General features: G+C 38.3%; 1 protein-coding gene across 1 annotated transcript in view; it reads left to right on the top strand.

The window, feature by feature from the left end:
- WDR64 (WD repeat domain 64) overlaps positions 1-17,088 on the top strand; it is a 119,570-nt gene that overhangs the window by 19,484 nt on the left and 82,998 nt on the right. Inside the window, exons 5-8 of the mRNA XM_034666663.1 lie at positions 177-206; positions 1,444-1,554; positions 4,012-4,226; positions 7,358-7,492. Of these exons, the coding sequence (XP_034522554.1) occupies positions 177-206; positions 1,444-1,554; positions 4,012-4,226; positions 7,358-7,492 (491 nt within the window). The remainder of the gene's footprint in view (positions 1-176; positions 207-1,443; positions 1,555-4,011; positions 4,227-7,357; positions 7,493-17,088) is intronic.

Raw genomic sequence — 17,088 nt, 5'->3', positions numbered from 1 at the left:
AATGAATCATTCCACAGAGCCAGGTTTTTGAGGGAAAGGAGAAACAGAGAAAACTCACGAAAGGTAGAAACGACAAGTGAGATTAAACCATGGAGATAATGTGTTCTTTTTAGAGCCAACCTCAATTTTAATTGTCATGCCAACTGGCTTTCATTACTCTCTTCCTTTGTCTGTAGATGAGAGTCCAGACCAGCACCAATGTTATGGTAAGTACATTTCACAAACTCTTAGTGACATCCGATTTGGGACTCTGGTGATGGTTCCTCCCTCACTAGTCACAGTCTCAGTGCAGTGTCGACTAGGCTCGAAGAATAAGATGTTTTCATATTATAAGTCTACTGACTAAGATCAAAACCATACCTTGAGCAACAGCGGAGGACCCTCACCTTGCTTGCTGACGTTAAATTTATTTCAGAGAGCTGCTTGGAGACGTTACTCCCTGGAAGCTTCCATTTAAAAGTCTCACTGAAGTTTTCCTGAGCGCCCACTATTGAGGTGGACACAATTCAAGGTGTGAAAACAACAAGGAAGTGGCCAAGGGAAATAAGTTGAAAACATTTTACTGTAAACTTGAAAATTGCATAAAATATTTGAGTCCGATTTTGTAAATTATTAAATGTGTATCGCTGATTGGAGAAGCGAGCTTGCAGCCGTGGAACTATGATGAGTTGCTTCCGGAGCTCCACTGTGGCTTTGTGAGAGATGGGGACATGCTTACGTTTTCACCTGCTTACAGGCACTGAATGCCTTGAACCACGCAGGAGGGCACCAGGCCACCTGGCAGAGGAGTCTGCCTTCTCTCTAAGCCTCCAAGCCTTTGCTTCTAAGGCTGAAACAAACGTTAAAATTCCTAACATAGTCTGAAATGCGTGCAGAGGTGTGCCTGGTGCAGTGGGCACTCCTAAATGGGAACTGCTCTTCTTTGTCGGGTGTCGTTGGTGTGACAGACCCTACCCATGCCAACTTGATGACTTCAGGAAACGCAACAAACTCATTCGGCTCAATTTGGTTATTGACCAGATGATTGGTAAGGTCTTTTCTAGCTAAAACTTTGATGTATGGGGGACCGGTCCAAAGAACTGACTTAATCTAGCCTCGCCACGTCCCCATGAAGAGATGTTCTCACGAAACCGAAGAGTGCAGGTAGATGCCCGCTCTGCTGGTGGCTCTGAGATTCCAGGGAGCTGCCTCAGGCATGAGCTCATCATTCTCCAGCCAGCGATGCTGAGAAACTCAAGCTAAGAGTCAAAGACTGAAAGATGAGAGCCTGTCCTCCAGGCATCAAAGAAGAGACATTGCAAGGCTCCCCTGCAAATTGGGTGGGGGGGGGAGGGTGCAAAGTGAGTCTTTTAATGTAACTGATCTACTCTTTAGTAACCATCACCATGGGATAGACCAAAACATGTTACTCCCCCCTCTCCCAATTCTGTATTTTTCCCTCAGGACACCTCCTGGATCACAGGATGTGATTACCTCTCACAGCTGAAAAGAATTGTTGCCACTACAGAAAGGACCATCATTGTCTGGGATTATAAAGCTCAAGGCAGTGGCCAGGTACTGTACCAAGAGAAATACTCCAAGTACTGAGGTTGTCTTTTCCGTCCTGGTAGGATGAGAGCAATCCACTTCCTCTACTGAATGTCAGTTCCTCATATATAAAATGAGGGGCTTTAATGAATCAAGTTCATTAAACAAGTTCAGCATTAATATTCTGTGAGTCTAATTAAAAAGGAACATTCTTTCCATTTAGTATGTATTTAATTTGTTGATACTTGTTTTGTTTTGTTTTTGAGAGAGAGAGAAGATAATTCCTTCCTACTTTCATTCCCTTCTCTGAATCCAAGTATTAGCTTTTTGATTATGCTCATGTTATCAAGTTCAAAGCCTTTCTCTCCAGTTCAGCTTCATTTGGTAAGAAAATTACTAAAAATCAGATGACTAACCCTGGCCAAATATCTAATGGGGCAGATGCCAATGTTACTCCTTCAGTGGCTGAGATGTTACCACTTAAGTAATTCACAATATTTATTGAGCATTTGCAGACATATAGAAGTAATGAACACGTTCCCTGCACTCAAACAAAACTTAGTCTTGAAGGATCTCATGATAAAACATAATATGTAATATAATGGTACAGCAAACTGTACAGTAAAAAACGGAAAACCAGGGCAATAGAAGTTCAGGGAGAGGCACGATTGTAAAAATGCCCTCAGGAAGTGGCTGACTTTGAAGGAGGAGGAGGATTAAGATCTAATTAGCCTTCCTCCTCGCCCTACTTGTCCCCAGGTTCAGTGAGAAACCAAACTTCTCATTCCTGTCCTCATTGTTGTAACCAGCTAGTGATGCCAGGATGACTTCCAAGAGAGTGGATTGTTGCCTCACGTCCTTTATTATGTGATGTGTTACTGTCTCACCATCTGCAGTTTGATTGCAACATCTTCCCTGTCCAGCTCTCTCCAGTTTTCACTCTTTTCAGTCCCACGGAAGCCTCCAGTTCCTTGAGAACATCCTCTTCCCCTCTCTGTCCCCTTCCTCTCCCCTCTTTGCCTTCCTGCCTGCACCGCCAGGCCGGTCCTCTGGGCTGAAGCCACCCCACCCTCCATTCTCTTAAATCCTTCGAAATTCGAGTCCTGGTGAGATGTGACAGCCTGTCTCTGACCTTCACGGTGGTCCAGCCCTCCTGGAGAGAACACGAAGCCACCACTGTTCAGTATCGCTAAAGAGTCAGGGTCCGCAGACTGGTCTGAGGATTCACTGGCTTCCGTCAACCTCTCCCTTGTCCCTGCCAAATCGCTTTCCCATCCCTGGCAATATTCCAAAAGGCCATTATTGTCCTCAGGCTCACTCCCTCTCAGCAGATGGACTTGTCCCTATTTTCCTGAGAAATTTGATTTTATGAAGCTTGTCCTCTTCCAAAGGCCAGCTCTCCCACCTACAACTTCAGTGAGGACACCCTACTTCCTTCCTCTCTCTGGAGGCAAAATATCCTTGCATCCGACACTCCCATTCCCGCGTGCCTCGTGCAGAACAAGGCTCTTCCCTTTGTATCTTGTTGACATTTATCACTCCTTCTGGGCTCCTCGTTTCAACTGCCTCTGAATCTTTCTGAGGACCAGTTCCTGTGCCAGATCAAAGGTCACCTTCCCAGCCCCTGAGACTTACAGTGACCTCTCCAGTTACTCTTTATCATAGCACCCTTGTTGGTTTCCTCAGTCCCCTTCCCATGATCTGCAATGGTCTGCTTTTTTTTTATACCTGTGTTCCTGCACTGGAATGCTAGTTTCACAAAGTCAGAAACTAGCCTTCTTCATCACCATATGGCCCATGCCTAGAGTCGTTCATGGCACATCATAAGTGCTCAATAAATATTGGTTGAATGAATGAAGCTCTAAATATGTTCAAGTCTCACTCACTCTAAAGGAAACGGAACAAAAAAAAATTTTTTTAAATATTTTTTCCTTCTATCTTAGGTAGCGACTGAGTTCTGAGAGAGTACTGGCTATATAGCTTAGTGAACCCAGCCCAATAGCCCAGAGTCAGCTTGACAAATGCTTGTGGAATATTTCTGGATCAACTTGGATGTTAGGATATGTTTTTCCTGATAACTTCTTGTGACATAATTGCGGTGTTAATACTTGATTTTCCTGTTTACCATACAGTTTTATGTCAATGGTCTTATAATGCCTGAACCTTTTTATGCTTTCCATTAATATTGCCTTACAAATCCAAGAGAAGGACATGCATAGTAACACAACAGAAAATCTCATTTTTCTGAGAGGTCCCTCACCTTTTTCCCCACAAAGGACCCAAAAGCACAATGTTGGGCTCACAGTGAATGTTCATTAACTTTTACTTGGTTAACTTTTTTTTTTCAAGTTTCTTTAACACGGTGGGAATATCTAAAATTAAAAATATCAGAAAGTAAAACTTTTATCAAATAGTAGGGCAATATTTAATATTAGATATTTAGAACAGTGTCATAACTTACTAAAGGCATTCTTCTGTTTCTAGGAAAACTATTTTGTCATAAAGCCAATGGATCACTGCCTTCTTTGTGTGTGTGTAGTGTCTCTGCCCGACCAGCTCTGCAGGGATGACATCCTCTTGGGGGATGATGGTGGTTTTGTGAACAAATTCACAGTAAACAGTGATGACTTTGGGCTAAAGCAGGCAAAATCCAAAAAAAAATTACAAAGCCAAGTCTTAGACTCAAAGAACTTCAAAAGGTAAGGGTATTATATGGGCAGTTCAATTTTTCTAATATGGACAGCGTTCAGGTATTTATGTAGTGAATTTATGGTAGAGATCTGAAATACAAAGCCGAGCAAGAAACAGTTCTTACCTTAAGGAACTTCCAGTGTAATTGGGAAGAGAGATGGGAACATTAGCCATTGAAATTCCAATTGTAAGTGCTATTGACAATTCAAATCTATAAGTACTTGAATGAATTAAACTGTGCAAATTAAATGAAAAAATTAAATCACAAAAAGAGCAATGAATGCAGAATTCAAAGAAAAAATTGGATAGATTTGACAAAATCAAAACTTCTGGACATCAAAAGATAACATTTTAAAAGTAAGTAACAAACTGGAGGGGTGTCTGGGTGGCTCAGTCCGTTAAGCGTCTGACTCTTAATTTTGGCTCAGGTGATGATCTCACGGTCCTGGTATCGAGCCCCACATAAGGCTCCATGCTCAGCAAGGCATCTGCCTAAGGATTCTCTCTCTCCCTCTGCCCCTCCCCCCACTCACACACACTCTCTTTCTCTCTCTAAAATAAATAAATCTTAAAAAATAAAAGTAAGTAAACTGAACTGAATTTATATAAATATATACTAAATATGGCAAACAATGGGTTAATACTCTTTAATAGTTTTGGCAGTTCAATTAAAAAATAATAATTCCCCAAGAAAAATGGGCAAAGACTGTGAACAGATAATTTATGCCCAAGCACACATAGTACAAATAGTCAATAACCATTTCAAAGTGATCATCAGGAAATGCTAACAATTATCTCCAAATGATGAGATTATAGGTAATTTTTATTGTCTTTATAATTGTACTGTCTTTGAAGTTTTTACAGTAAGTATATATTACTTTTATTAGCAGAGAAACAAATTTTGTATTAAATATATCCTCTTAAAGAAGTACAACTTAAAATCAGATACAATTTTGCATTTCTACATTGGAGGAGATTGAAAGTACGGTAGAGTCTGTAAATGGACATTGTCACAAACTGTCAGTGATGGAGGTGTGAGTTCGATCCCTTTCAGGGGAGCGGTCTGGGAGATTTATCCAGTGTTTTAATAAACCTTTCTACATTGGGACCCAGGACCCCCATGCAGTTAAAAATATAAGTGTGGTTATCACAGCATTATCTCTAATAGTAAAATCTCTAGTGTCCAACAATGGAGGAATGTCTAATTTAAATGATTAACCATTTAAATAAATAATTCAGATATTGTATAAATGTATAATAAAATGTAATATAGTTTTGACAAATATGTTTACATATTTTGTAAATATGTCCATACAAACACAATATATTTATATGTAAAACATATTTTTTGTCAGACACCTTTTTTTGTTGGGTATTTAAAGTACCAAGGGCAGGGGCCCCTGGGTGGCTCATTTGGTTAAGTGTCTGCCTTTGGCTCAGGTCATGATCCCAGGGTCCTGGGATCGAGCCCCACATTGGGCTCCCTGTCAGTGGGGAGCCTGCTTCTCCCTCTCCCTCTGCCTGACACTCCCCCTGCTTGTGTGCTCTCCTCTCTCTCTGTCAAATAAATTTAAAAAGAAATGTTTTCAAGTACCAAGGGCATTCAGTAAATCATAGTATAACCATATTAGGGAATGCCATGCACTCCCATTTAATAATGTTTTGAAATACATTTAATAACATGGAAAATGTTCATGATATAATATTAAGTAAAAAATTTAATTTTTGGGGCGCCTGGGTGGTTCAGTCGTTAAGCATCTGCCTTCAGCTCAGGGTGTGATCCCGGGGTTCTGGGATCGAGCCCCTCATCAGGCTCCTCCGCTGGGAGCCTGCTTCTTCCTCTCCCACTCCCCCTGCTTGTGTTCCTTCTCTCGCTGGCTGTCTATCTCTCTGTCAATAAATAAAATCTTTTAAAAAAATTTAATTTTTCTATGTACCTCATATGCACTATCAAGCACTTCATTCCTATTACTATAGGCTCTTGGAATAGAAGCTGAGACATGAATTTTCTTTCTGAGATTTGTGTCACGCATCGGAAAATTCCATGGCCTCTTTTCCATCCCCGTTTCCGTTAGCAGGATGTGTTTGAAATGGGATTGGGGATCTGAGGAAGTTGTAGAGCTAAGTGAATAGGCTAATTTGCACTGGCTCTTTGGGGTGGTTATTTACATGTAGATGAATTAGTCAGGTAGGTGGTCATCGGTCATCGTGTACGTGATTTAAATGGGCTGAGTGCACCGACAGACTCTCAAACCTAACAGAATGAAAAGTCTTAAGGCCAAAGGGGTAATTAAACTCTGGAGCCATCGTTAATGTTTTCCTGCAGTTGATATTCCCATAAGTCATTCATATTAAATGGGTGTCGGTAGGAAATACTGGTATGCAAAATGCTGTGCAAAATAAAGAAAGAAGTAGCCAGCACCCAGAGTCCAAAATTAAACACAGTCTGTCATGGAAAAAGAAATCCTCTACCGTGTTTAATCCCATATTGTCGAACATTCCTTATAAACACCTCAGTTCCTTCACTCAAGTCTAAGGAACTTGGGAACAAGAATTTTACCTTAGTCATCCCTATGTCCTTTTGCCTGGCATACAGTAGGTACTCAATAAGTGTTTGTGAATGAGGGAACAAATACACTGTAAAATGTGAGTACATATGCCAACATGAAGATGGCTTCCTCCAGGTTACGACAAGAATTTTACCATAAAAGTTAGCCTCTCCCCAAAACGTCCTGTGGACTGATGAGCAAGCCTTCGGTGAGGAATACAACAACCGTCCCAGACTCAGCCTCACCAGCGACCTGGGACGACGAACTTCCCAGTGTTCTAGTTCTGAAAGTATTCCTGGGAAATATGAAAATGAAGGGACTCATCTAAAACAATACAAAGCACAGTCCTGGACCGGAATTTTTCAGTAACGTGAGGATGGTAGTGCTCAGATTGCAGAGGGGTTCTTCTAGGGTATTTCTTTAATTCTGAATCTACAGATCAATATGTGATGATGCGTTTTTATTTTTCCATTTTAAATGTGCTAGATGATAAATATTTAAACAGTTGAAAGTGGTGTAATGCATAGGATGGTATTACACATGCAAGCCTGTGTGTGTAAGCTGACCCCTCCTTTTCTTTAAATCCCCAGTGTTAAAAGGAAGCTGCATAATGACTGGGTTATGAAAATCAGGTATATTACGCCCCTGAGTTGCTTTGGATCCTGCTCCTTAGACAGTGTTCATTCAGTGGTTCTGGAATCCTTGAAGAGACTCGAGGATAACCTGTGAGTACAATAGTTCGTATCCATGAACATTCTGTGACTCTCAGACTTTCTACAACTAATAAGCCCATAGCAGCCTTGGAGCTTTCAAACTAGTTTTTAGGAATATCAGATGTTAATGATGCCATGTATTTGACACAATTAATTAGATTTTTAGGAGGAAATTGAAGCTAACTCATGCAAATCCGAATATGATGCGTCCTCCTAGCAGCAATATTGCTCGTCTGTGGTTTATTGCTACAGTCTATTGAAATAAATCACTACAGGTGTATCTGTAACTATATTTTCCAAATATAGATCTGTGGGTAAAACTCTATACTTTGAAAGTCTTTCTCACAGGTCAGTTGGCCAGCCTGTGAGTGTCTGTAGCACAAACATCATGTTCCATGTATAATAAATACATGAAATGGCTTTCTTATAGACATGTGAATTTGAAGAGTCTGTAGTCATATTTTTTATCTGGTTAAATGTTTATTAATAACTATTAATATGTAATAATTATATAACATAACCATAACTATGTAGTGCCTATGTGTTAATTATATTAATATATGGTAACTATAAAACTATTAAACAGATGCTATATTTTAAGTTCCAGTTTTAAAAATGCATTAAGTTATATGCTATAACATGGATAGACCTCAAACATTATGCTAAGTGACAGAAGCCAGACACAAAAGACTGCACATTGAATGATCCCATTTATATCAAATGTCCAGAAAAGGCAAATTTATAGAGATAGAAAGTAGATCAGTGGATGCCAGCCAGGAGGTGGTGGTGAGAGCGGGGATCTCAAGTGGGCATAAGGGAACTTTTTGAGATATTGAAAATGTTCCAAAACTTATTGAGGTGATTGTTATACAACTGTATAAATTTACTAAAAATAATTGAATTTTACACTTACAAATGAGTGAATTCTACATTATATAAGTTATACCTCAACAAAATTGTGTTAAAAAATGTATAGAAACTTCTAGTTTCCAGTCTGGCATGTGGAGTTTGGAAGTCATCACTCAGCTCTAACAATAGGTGAAAGATGAAACAAACTAAAAAATCAACTCTTCTTAAATCCATCAAACAAGTGAAGTCACAGATCAAACTGCTGCCCCCAAATTTGGAGAGACAGACAGGCATATACTAAGAATCACAACTTACCAGAGCAGAAATCCACAAGCAGATACCTCTGAGAAACCAATATTCTCTGATAGAAAAATAGGCCTAAAATGTGATTGACAAATCGCTGGGGGCTCAACATAGAAAAGTCCGAGAGTTAAAAACTCCAGAACAGGTATGCGAGGCTCGCTCAACATTTGAAAATTATTTAATGTAATCCATCATATCAACAGGCTAAGAAGAAAAACCACATGATCACATCAATAGATGCAAAAAAGCGTTTGACAAAATCGATCTATTCATGATAAAAATTCTAAATCAAGACACCAACCTTATATTTTTCTCTCTCTCACACACACACACACACCTCAAAGTGGATCATAGATGTAACTATAAAACTCCTAGAATAAAATCTAAATAATCTTGGGTTTGGCAATGACTTTATAGATATAACACCAAAGGCCTAATCCATGAAAGGAATTGTTGATAAGCTGGACTTCTTAAAATTAAAAACTATACTCTGCAAAAGACATTGTCAAGAAAACAACAACAACAAAAGCCACAGGCTGGGAGAAAATATTTGTAAAAGGCATATCTGATAAAGGACTTTTATCCAAAATGTACCAAGAAGTCTTAAAACTCAACAATAAGAAAGCAAACAACCTAATTTTAAAAACAGGTTAAAAGATCTAAAGAGACACCTCACCAAAGAAGGTAAACAAATGGCAATAAGCACATGAAAAGATATTTTACATCAAATGTCGTTAGAAAAATGCAAATTGAAGCCACAAGGAATATGGCAAACCCATAGCTAGCACTATACTCAGTAAAAGGTAAAAGCTTTTCCTCTAGGATCAGGAGCAAGACAAAGATGTCCACTTTTGCCACTTTTATTTGACGTAGTATTTGAAGTCCTAGCCAGAGCAAATAAGAAGAAAAAGAAATAAAAGTTATTCAAATTGGAGAGAAAGAAGTAAGACTGTCACTATTTCCAGATGATATGATATTATATATAGAAAGCCGTAAAGACTCCAACAAAAAGCTGTTAAAACTAATAAATTAATTCAATAAACTGCAGGACACAAAATCAAATATACAAATACACAAAATATATACAAATATACAAAAATCATTTGTGTTTCTACACAATAATAATGAGCTATTGGAAAGAGAAGTTAAAATAATCCCATTTACAATTGCGTCAAAAACAATACGCTACGAATGAATTTCACCAAGAAGATGAAAGACTGAATACTCTAAGACATTAATGAAAGAAATTGAAGAAGATACATATAAATGAAAGGATATTCCATTCTCATGGCTTGCAAGAATTAATATTGTCGCAATGTTCATACTACCCAAAGCAATGCACAGGCCCAATGCAATCCCTATCAAAATTCCAATGGTAGTTTTTCCCAGAAATAGAACAAACAAGTCTAAAATTTGAATGGAACCACAAATGGCCCCAAATAGGCAAAGCAGTCTTGAGAAAGAGTAACAAAGCTGTTGGCATTATGTTCCCTGATTTCAAACTGTATTGCAAAGCTACAGTAATCAAAATGGTATGGCATAGGTCTAAAAACAGACACATAGATCAATGGAACAGACTAGAAAGCCCAGAAATAAACTCACACATATATGATCAATTAATTATGACAAAGAAGCCAAGAATACACTATGGGGAAAGGACAGTGTCTTCAATAAATGGTGTTGGGAAAACTGGATAGCCACATGCAAGAGAATAAAACTGGACCCCTATATCACATCATACACAAAAATTAACTCAAAATGGATTAAAGACTTGAATGTAAGAGCTAAAGCATAAAATTCCTAGTGTAAAATGTAAGTGGGAAGATCCTTGACATTGATCTTGGCTGTGATGTTTTGAATCTGGCACGAAAAGCAAAAGCAACAAAAGTAAAAGTAAACAGGTGAGACTATACCAAAATCTTCTGTGTCGCAAAAGAAACCGTCAGCAAAATGAAAGGGCCACCTACTGAATGGGAGAAAATGTTTGCAAATCATATATCTGATAAGGGGCTAATATTCAAGTGTGTGTGTGTGTGTGTGTGTGAGTGTGTGTAGCTCATACTACTGAAAAGCAAAAAAATCAAATTAAAAAATGGGCAGAAGATCTGAATGGAATTTTTTTTTCAAAGGAAACACACAGACGGCCAACAGACACATGAAAAGGAGCTCCACATCACTCAGCATCAGGGAAATACACATCAAAACCACAATGAGACATCGCCTCACACCTGTTGGAATTGGCCAAAATCAAACCTTCAATGCAATCCCTATCAAAATACCACCAAAATTTTTCATGGAGCTGGAACATATAATCCTAAAATGTGTATAGAACCAGAAAAGACCCCAAGTAGCCAAAGGAATGTTGAAAAAGAAAACCAAAGCTGGAGGCATCACAATTTCAGATTCAAGCGTTATTGCAAAACTGTAATCATCAAGACAGCATGGTACTGGCACAAAAACAGATGCATAGACCAATGGAACAAAATAGAGAACCCAAAAATGGACCCTCAATTCTATGGTCAACTAATCTTTGACAAAGCGGGAAAGAATATCCAATGGAAAAAAGACAGTCTCTTCAAAAACTGGTGTTGGGAAAATTGGACAGCCATATGCAGAATGAACCTGGACCATTTTCTTACACCATACACAAAAATAAACTCAAAATGTATGAAAGACCTAAATGTGAGACAGGAATCCATCAAAATCCTAGGGGAGAACACAGGCAGCAACCTCCTCTACCTTGGCCACGGCAACTTCTTGCTACACATGTCTCCGAAGACAAGGGAGACAAAAGCAAAAATGTACTGTTGGGGCTTCATCAAGATAAAAAGCCTCTGTACAGCAAAGAAAACAGTCAACAAAACTAAAAGGCAACCCACAGAATGGGAGAAGATATTTGCAAATGTCTTACCAGATAAAAGGCTAGTATCCAAAGTCTATAAAGAACTTATCAAACTCAACACCCATAAAACAGAAAATCCAGTCAAGAAATGGGCAGAAGACATGAACAAACATTTTTTTCAAAGAAGACATCCAGATGGCTAGTGGACACATGAAAAAATGCTCAACATCGCTCAGCATCAGGGAAATACAAATCAAAACCACAATGAGATAACATGTCACACTGGTCAGGATGGCTAAAATTAACAAGGCAGGAACAACAAATGTTGGCGAGGATGCTTAGAAAGGAGAACTCTCCTACACTGTTGGTGGGAATGCAAACTGTTGCAGCCACTTTGGAAAACAGTATGGTGGTTCCTCAAAAAGTTGAAATTAGAGCTACCCTACGACCCAGCAATTGCACTACTAGGTATTTATCCAAAGAATACAAACATAGTGATTCAAAGGGGCACATGCACCCCAATGTTTATAGCAGCAATGTCCACAATAGCCAAACTATGGAAAGAGTCCAGATGTCCATCGACAGATGAATGGATAAAGAAGAGGTGGTATATATATACAATGGAATATTACTCAGCCATCAAAAGAATGAAACCTTGAAATGACATGGATGGAACTAGAGGGTATTATCTAAGCAAAATAAGTCAATGAGAAAAAGATAAATACTCTATGATTTCACTTATATGTGGAATTTAAGAAACCGAACAGGTGAACATAGGGGAAGGGAAGGAAAAATAAAACAAGACGAAAATTGAAAGGGAGACAAACCATAAGAGACACTAAACTTTAGGAAACAAACTGAGGGTTGCTGGAGGAGAGGTGGGTTGGCAGAAGGGGTAATTCGGTGATGGGCATTAAGGAGGGCACTTGATGTAATGAGCACTGGGTGTTACATGCGACTGATGAATCACTAAATTTTACCTCTGAAACTAAAAAAAAAAAAAAAGGAAAAGAAACACCAAGTGTTGGTGATGATGTGGAGAAAAGGGAACCCTGGTGTATTGTTGGTGGGAATGTAATTTGGTGCGGCCACTATAGGAAACAGTACAGAAGTTCCTCAAAAAATCAAAAAATAGAACTACCATATGATATAGTAATTCCATTTCTGGACATTTATCTGAAGCATATAAAACATGAATTCAAAAAGATATATGCATCCCCAAGTTTATTATAGTATTATTTACAATAGCCTAAATATGGAAACAAAGCATCTATTGATGGATGAATGGATAAAGAAAATTGGTATGTATGTACAATGGAATATTATTCAGCCATAAAAAAGAATAAAATCTTGCCATTTGTGACAACATGGATGAATCTGGAGGGTTATATCAAGTGAAATAAGCCAGACACAGAGAGACAAATACTGCATGGTATCACTTACATGAGGGATCAAAAACAAAAACAAAAACAAAACAAAGGTCAAGCTCATAGAAACTAGGAGTAAAAGAGTGGATGACATGGGCTTGGGTGTTGGGGGGATAGGGAACAGTTGGAAAATGTATAAACTTTCAGTTATAAATGAATAAGACCTGAGGATCTAATGTATAACACGGTGGCTATAGTAGATAACATTATATTGTGAAACTGAAATTAGCTAAGAGAGTAGAACTTAAATGTTCTCAGAAGAAAGCAAGAGAGAAAGCAAGAAAGAAAAGAAAAAAAAGAAAGGAAGGAAAAGGAAGGAAGGAAAGGAATGGAAGGAAAGGAAAGAAAAGAGAAGGGGAAGGAAGGAAGCAAGGAAGGAAGGATGGAAGGATGGAAGGAAGGAAGGAAGGAAGGAAGGAAGGAAGGAAGGAAGAGTGAGGGAGGGACATCTGGGTGGCTCAGCCAGTTAAATGTCAGACTCTTGATTTTGGCTCAGGTCATGATCTCAGGGTCATGCTTGTGATTCTTTCTCTCCCCCTACCTCTCCCCCGCTCTCTCTCTCTCTCAAAATAAAAAAAGAGAGAAAGAGAGGAAGAAAGAAAGAAAAAGTTAAATACGTGGGATAATGGATACGTTAATTAACTCGATGGTGGGGGGGATCCTTTCACAATGTATTCATATATCAGATCCCAAAAAAAACGAAAAGATAAAATAAAAAAGAAAACATTAAGGGTCAAACTTTAAAACTATAAAACCCCTCCTTGATGATTTAATTCCATTCCTTAACACTCATTTTCTTGATTGTAATAATTTTTTTATGGATTTCAGCTTTTCTATCCAAAGAGTTGGTGAGTTGCAATGACATTGAATCATAGCTGGAGGACTTGGATTTAACTAAAAGACAGCTAGGGAAAATGGTGAATAGTCTGTTTGTCCCACTAACAAAACACAAATGATAACTTCTAGGTCCTTCCTATCGAGTTCTTTATTTTTTTATTTTTATTTTTTTGAGAGAGAGAGAAAGAGAGTGCATGAGCTGTGGGGAGAGAGAGGGGAAGAGAGAGAATCCCAAGCAGCAAGCAGGCTCCACACCCAGTGCAGAGCCCATGGGGCTTGATCTCACAACCCTGAGATCATACGCTGAGCCAAGACCAAGAGTCAGTGGCTCAACCAACTGAGACACCCGGGTGCCCCTCTATTGAGTTTTTTAATGAAATTCACAAAATGTGAGAGGAAAAGATAGCCTCTGCACATACAGAGCTAGAATTTCTTTAAATTCCAAGATTTTCAAATTGAGAAATAGACTAACAAAATTAGAAATTTTATGAAAGAAAAGAATATCACATCTCTAAAATAACTGACTACCTACATTTTCTTGAAAGTTATAGTCTTTGTGAAAGATACATATTTTCCCCTCATTTAGAAAAAGATAAAAATGTTTATCTTGACGTGTAACATACTGCACTGAGAAATGAATTAAAAACTTTTTTAAGCACATTAAAAACAGTTTCATTTCTTAACACCAGATCTGATTCCACAAATATCATTTCTATGGCATAATTAATTTTCATTTAGTTTCTGTAACATAATTAACTACTAGTGATTACACTCTGGCATTTTAAAGGAGTGCATTTCTGAAACATTTAATTAAGAAATAGATGCAACTTAATTTCTAATTGATTTTGTATTATGTTTGCAATTCATAATATATTCATATCCATAAAGAAGCTTTTGTGAAACCATATGAAATATAATATGCTCTGTGGCCCTATGAAAGATACGTATTTTCTATTTCAACATCCAGAGAAAGAATTTTCATCTCCAAGATACACAAATCTACAGACATGATTTTACCCACAGAAATAGAATTACCAGGGTAATTCTAACATTCAATACGGTAACCAGAAAGCTATACGTAGGTCTTGTAGTTCAGCATTTAATCTAGAAGTGTGCCAGTGATTCAACAAATATTTACTGAGTCACTATGTGTTAAGCACCACGGACGATACAAATAGGTTTAAGGCGACCCCTGCCTCTAAATGGAAATCTAAGCGGGAAGACAAGAAATACAGCCATAAACCCAGTGGCATGCTGGAGTCAGCTTATATCACCTAATGAGAGCTGATTGGTAAGATTTCAGGAATTCGACAAACTTGTTGAACACTACCATCATTTACAATTTAATTATATAAGCTCACAATTCCAGCATATTAAAAACAAAAGCAATAAATACTCAAAACTCATCAGTTTTTATTTTACTACATTTTACTATTATGTATATTCTCGAGGATTTTATGTCCTTCAGGACATAGGAATATTATATAATGGCATGCAACCGTGTATCTTTTCCCAACCCCAAGTTCAGAGATGTCACATTGCTAGTTTGAAATCAGCCACCATAGGAATATTTATACCATGGAAAACAGCAAATGTTATAAAACAACGCCCTCCCCCACCCCCACTTCCCTACACTTGCTGAATATTAAACAACAGCACACAACTGTGTAGGATAATTCATAGTATCCTACTATTAATTCATATTGCAAAGCAGAGCATGTGAAATTTCAGTTGAATGATTTATGGTTATAGGCATCATAGGAGCTCAGAAAAAGGAACAATAAATGATGGTATTCTAGCAAGCCCTAGGGATAAGAACAAGTCTTCTATAGAGGACTATGAAGATATATTTGACAGCGATTTTATTAAGCAAGAAAGGTTATGGCAGCTAATAATAAGCATGCCAAGTTGGCTTCTGAATGAATTAAGTAGCTTATTTCTTCTTAAAGAGTATCTTTACATTGGTGTGTTTAACTGTGTTTTGGAAATCTCACATTGCAAAACAGAGCAATATTGACAAGCATCTAGAAGTTTTGTCTTCAGAAACCGCAATACCCCTCTCTGGCCACTGTGTCTTGCATTTTTGGCTCTTGAGGACTCTGACTCCCTCTGTGCCTTCTCAATGACCTCACTGAGGTCTCTGATCCTTCGTCTCCCCCATTAGCTCCAATTTCATCAGCTCCCTCCTTGACTTCCTTCTCTCTCTTTCCACCTGGACCCCATGCTGGGATTTTGTACATATTTGGTGCCTGAAACACTCTTCCCACTCATCCTCTCCATCTCTTCCTTTAACCTCTATAATCTTTTTTCTATTTTGCAAAAGAGGAAAATATTTTGTTTTTAATTTTTTTCCAATTTTATTGAGGTATAATTGCCCCATAATCCTTCAAGGATCAGGTGATACCAACTCAAGGAAATTTTCCCAACCCTCTCCCGGTACCTCTTTTCCCAACTGGGTTAGGCATCCTTTTTATGCCTCAGTCTTTTTTTTTTTTATTGTCTTTTAATTATGTTTAAGTGTGTATCTTTACCATACACCAAGCTTGTTGAGAGTTATTAATATACCCAACATTGTCTAACTACTTGTCCTATAACTTGAGCAATTTGATGACTCCAGACAAAACTTTAGAGTCTGAACCTTCATTTGTAAAGAAAATACTTACTGATGAGTTACTCTGTTTGAAGGACTGTTCTATGTGTTGGGAATTTAAAGATGAATAAGACTAGGTCCTTGAACTTGTGTCTAATGAGGGAGAAAGCAAAGAGAGTCCTACAGAGGATGACAAATGTCATGATATAGATATTAGAGAAGTGTAGAGAGGAGCAGAAGAGAGTTCTTAGTACATCTTACATAAGATTTTGAAGGGAGAAAAATTGGAGAAGGCTTCCTGAAGAAGGTGTCCTGCAGGCTGAGTTTTGAAGACCCATTAAGAGTTAGCCAGGCAAAGCGATTACATGAGAGTGGATAAATAGCCACATTAAATAACTGGCCTTTACAAAGGTATGGAAGTGAAAAAGAATGTAGTGAGTTCTAGAAAGATGAGGTTGGGTTGGGAAAGAGAAGGAGGGACAAGGCAAACATGAAAAGGCCTGAATATCAGACTGAAGAGCTAGAATAGTAACCTGAAAGCCATATGAGCTATTGAATGCTTTGGCCAGGAGAATGGTCAACGAGGTGTATTTGACAGACTGCCCCAGCAGCAAGAAGAAGAATGGGTTGGGGAAGGAGGGGGCAGGTTGGAAAGGAGGAGATGACTGGGAAGATAGGGTTATAGTTCAGAAAGGAACTGATGAGAGCTTGAACTTAACCAGTAGAAGTAAGAATGGAGGGGCGCCTGGGTGGCTCAGCC

This window comes from Ailuropoda melanoleuca, chromosome 8 (genome assembly GCF_002007445.2).
Source record: "Ailuropoda melanoleuca isolate Jingjing chromosome 8, ASM200744v2, whole genome shotgun sequence".
Lineage (NCBI taxonomy): Eukaryota > Metazoa > Chordata > Mammalia > Carnivora > Ursidae > Ailuropoda > Ailuropoda melanoleuca.
Note: the sequence above shows the minus strand (reverse complement) of the source record. Positions and strands in the feature narration are given on the sequence as shown.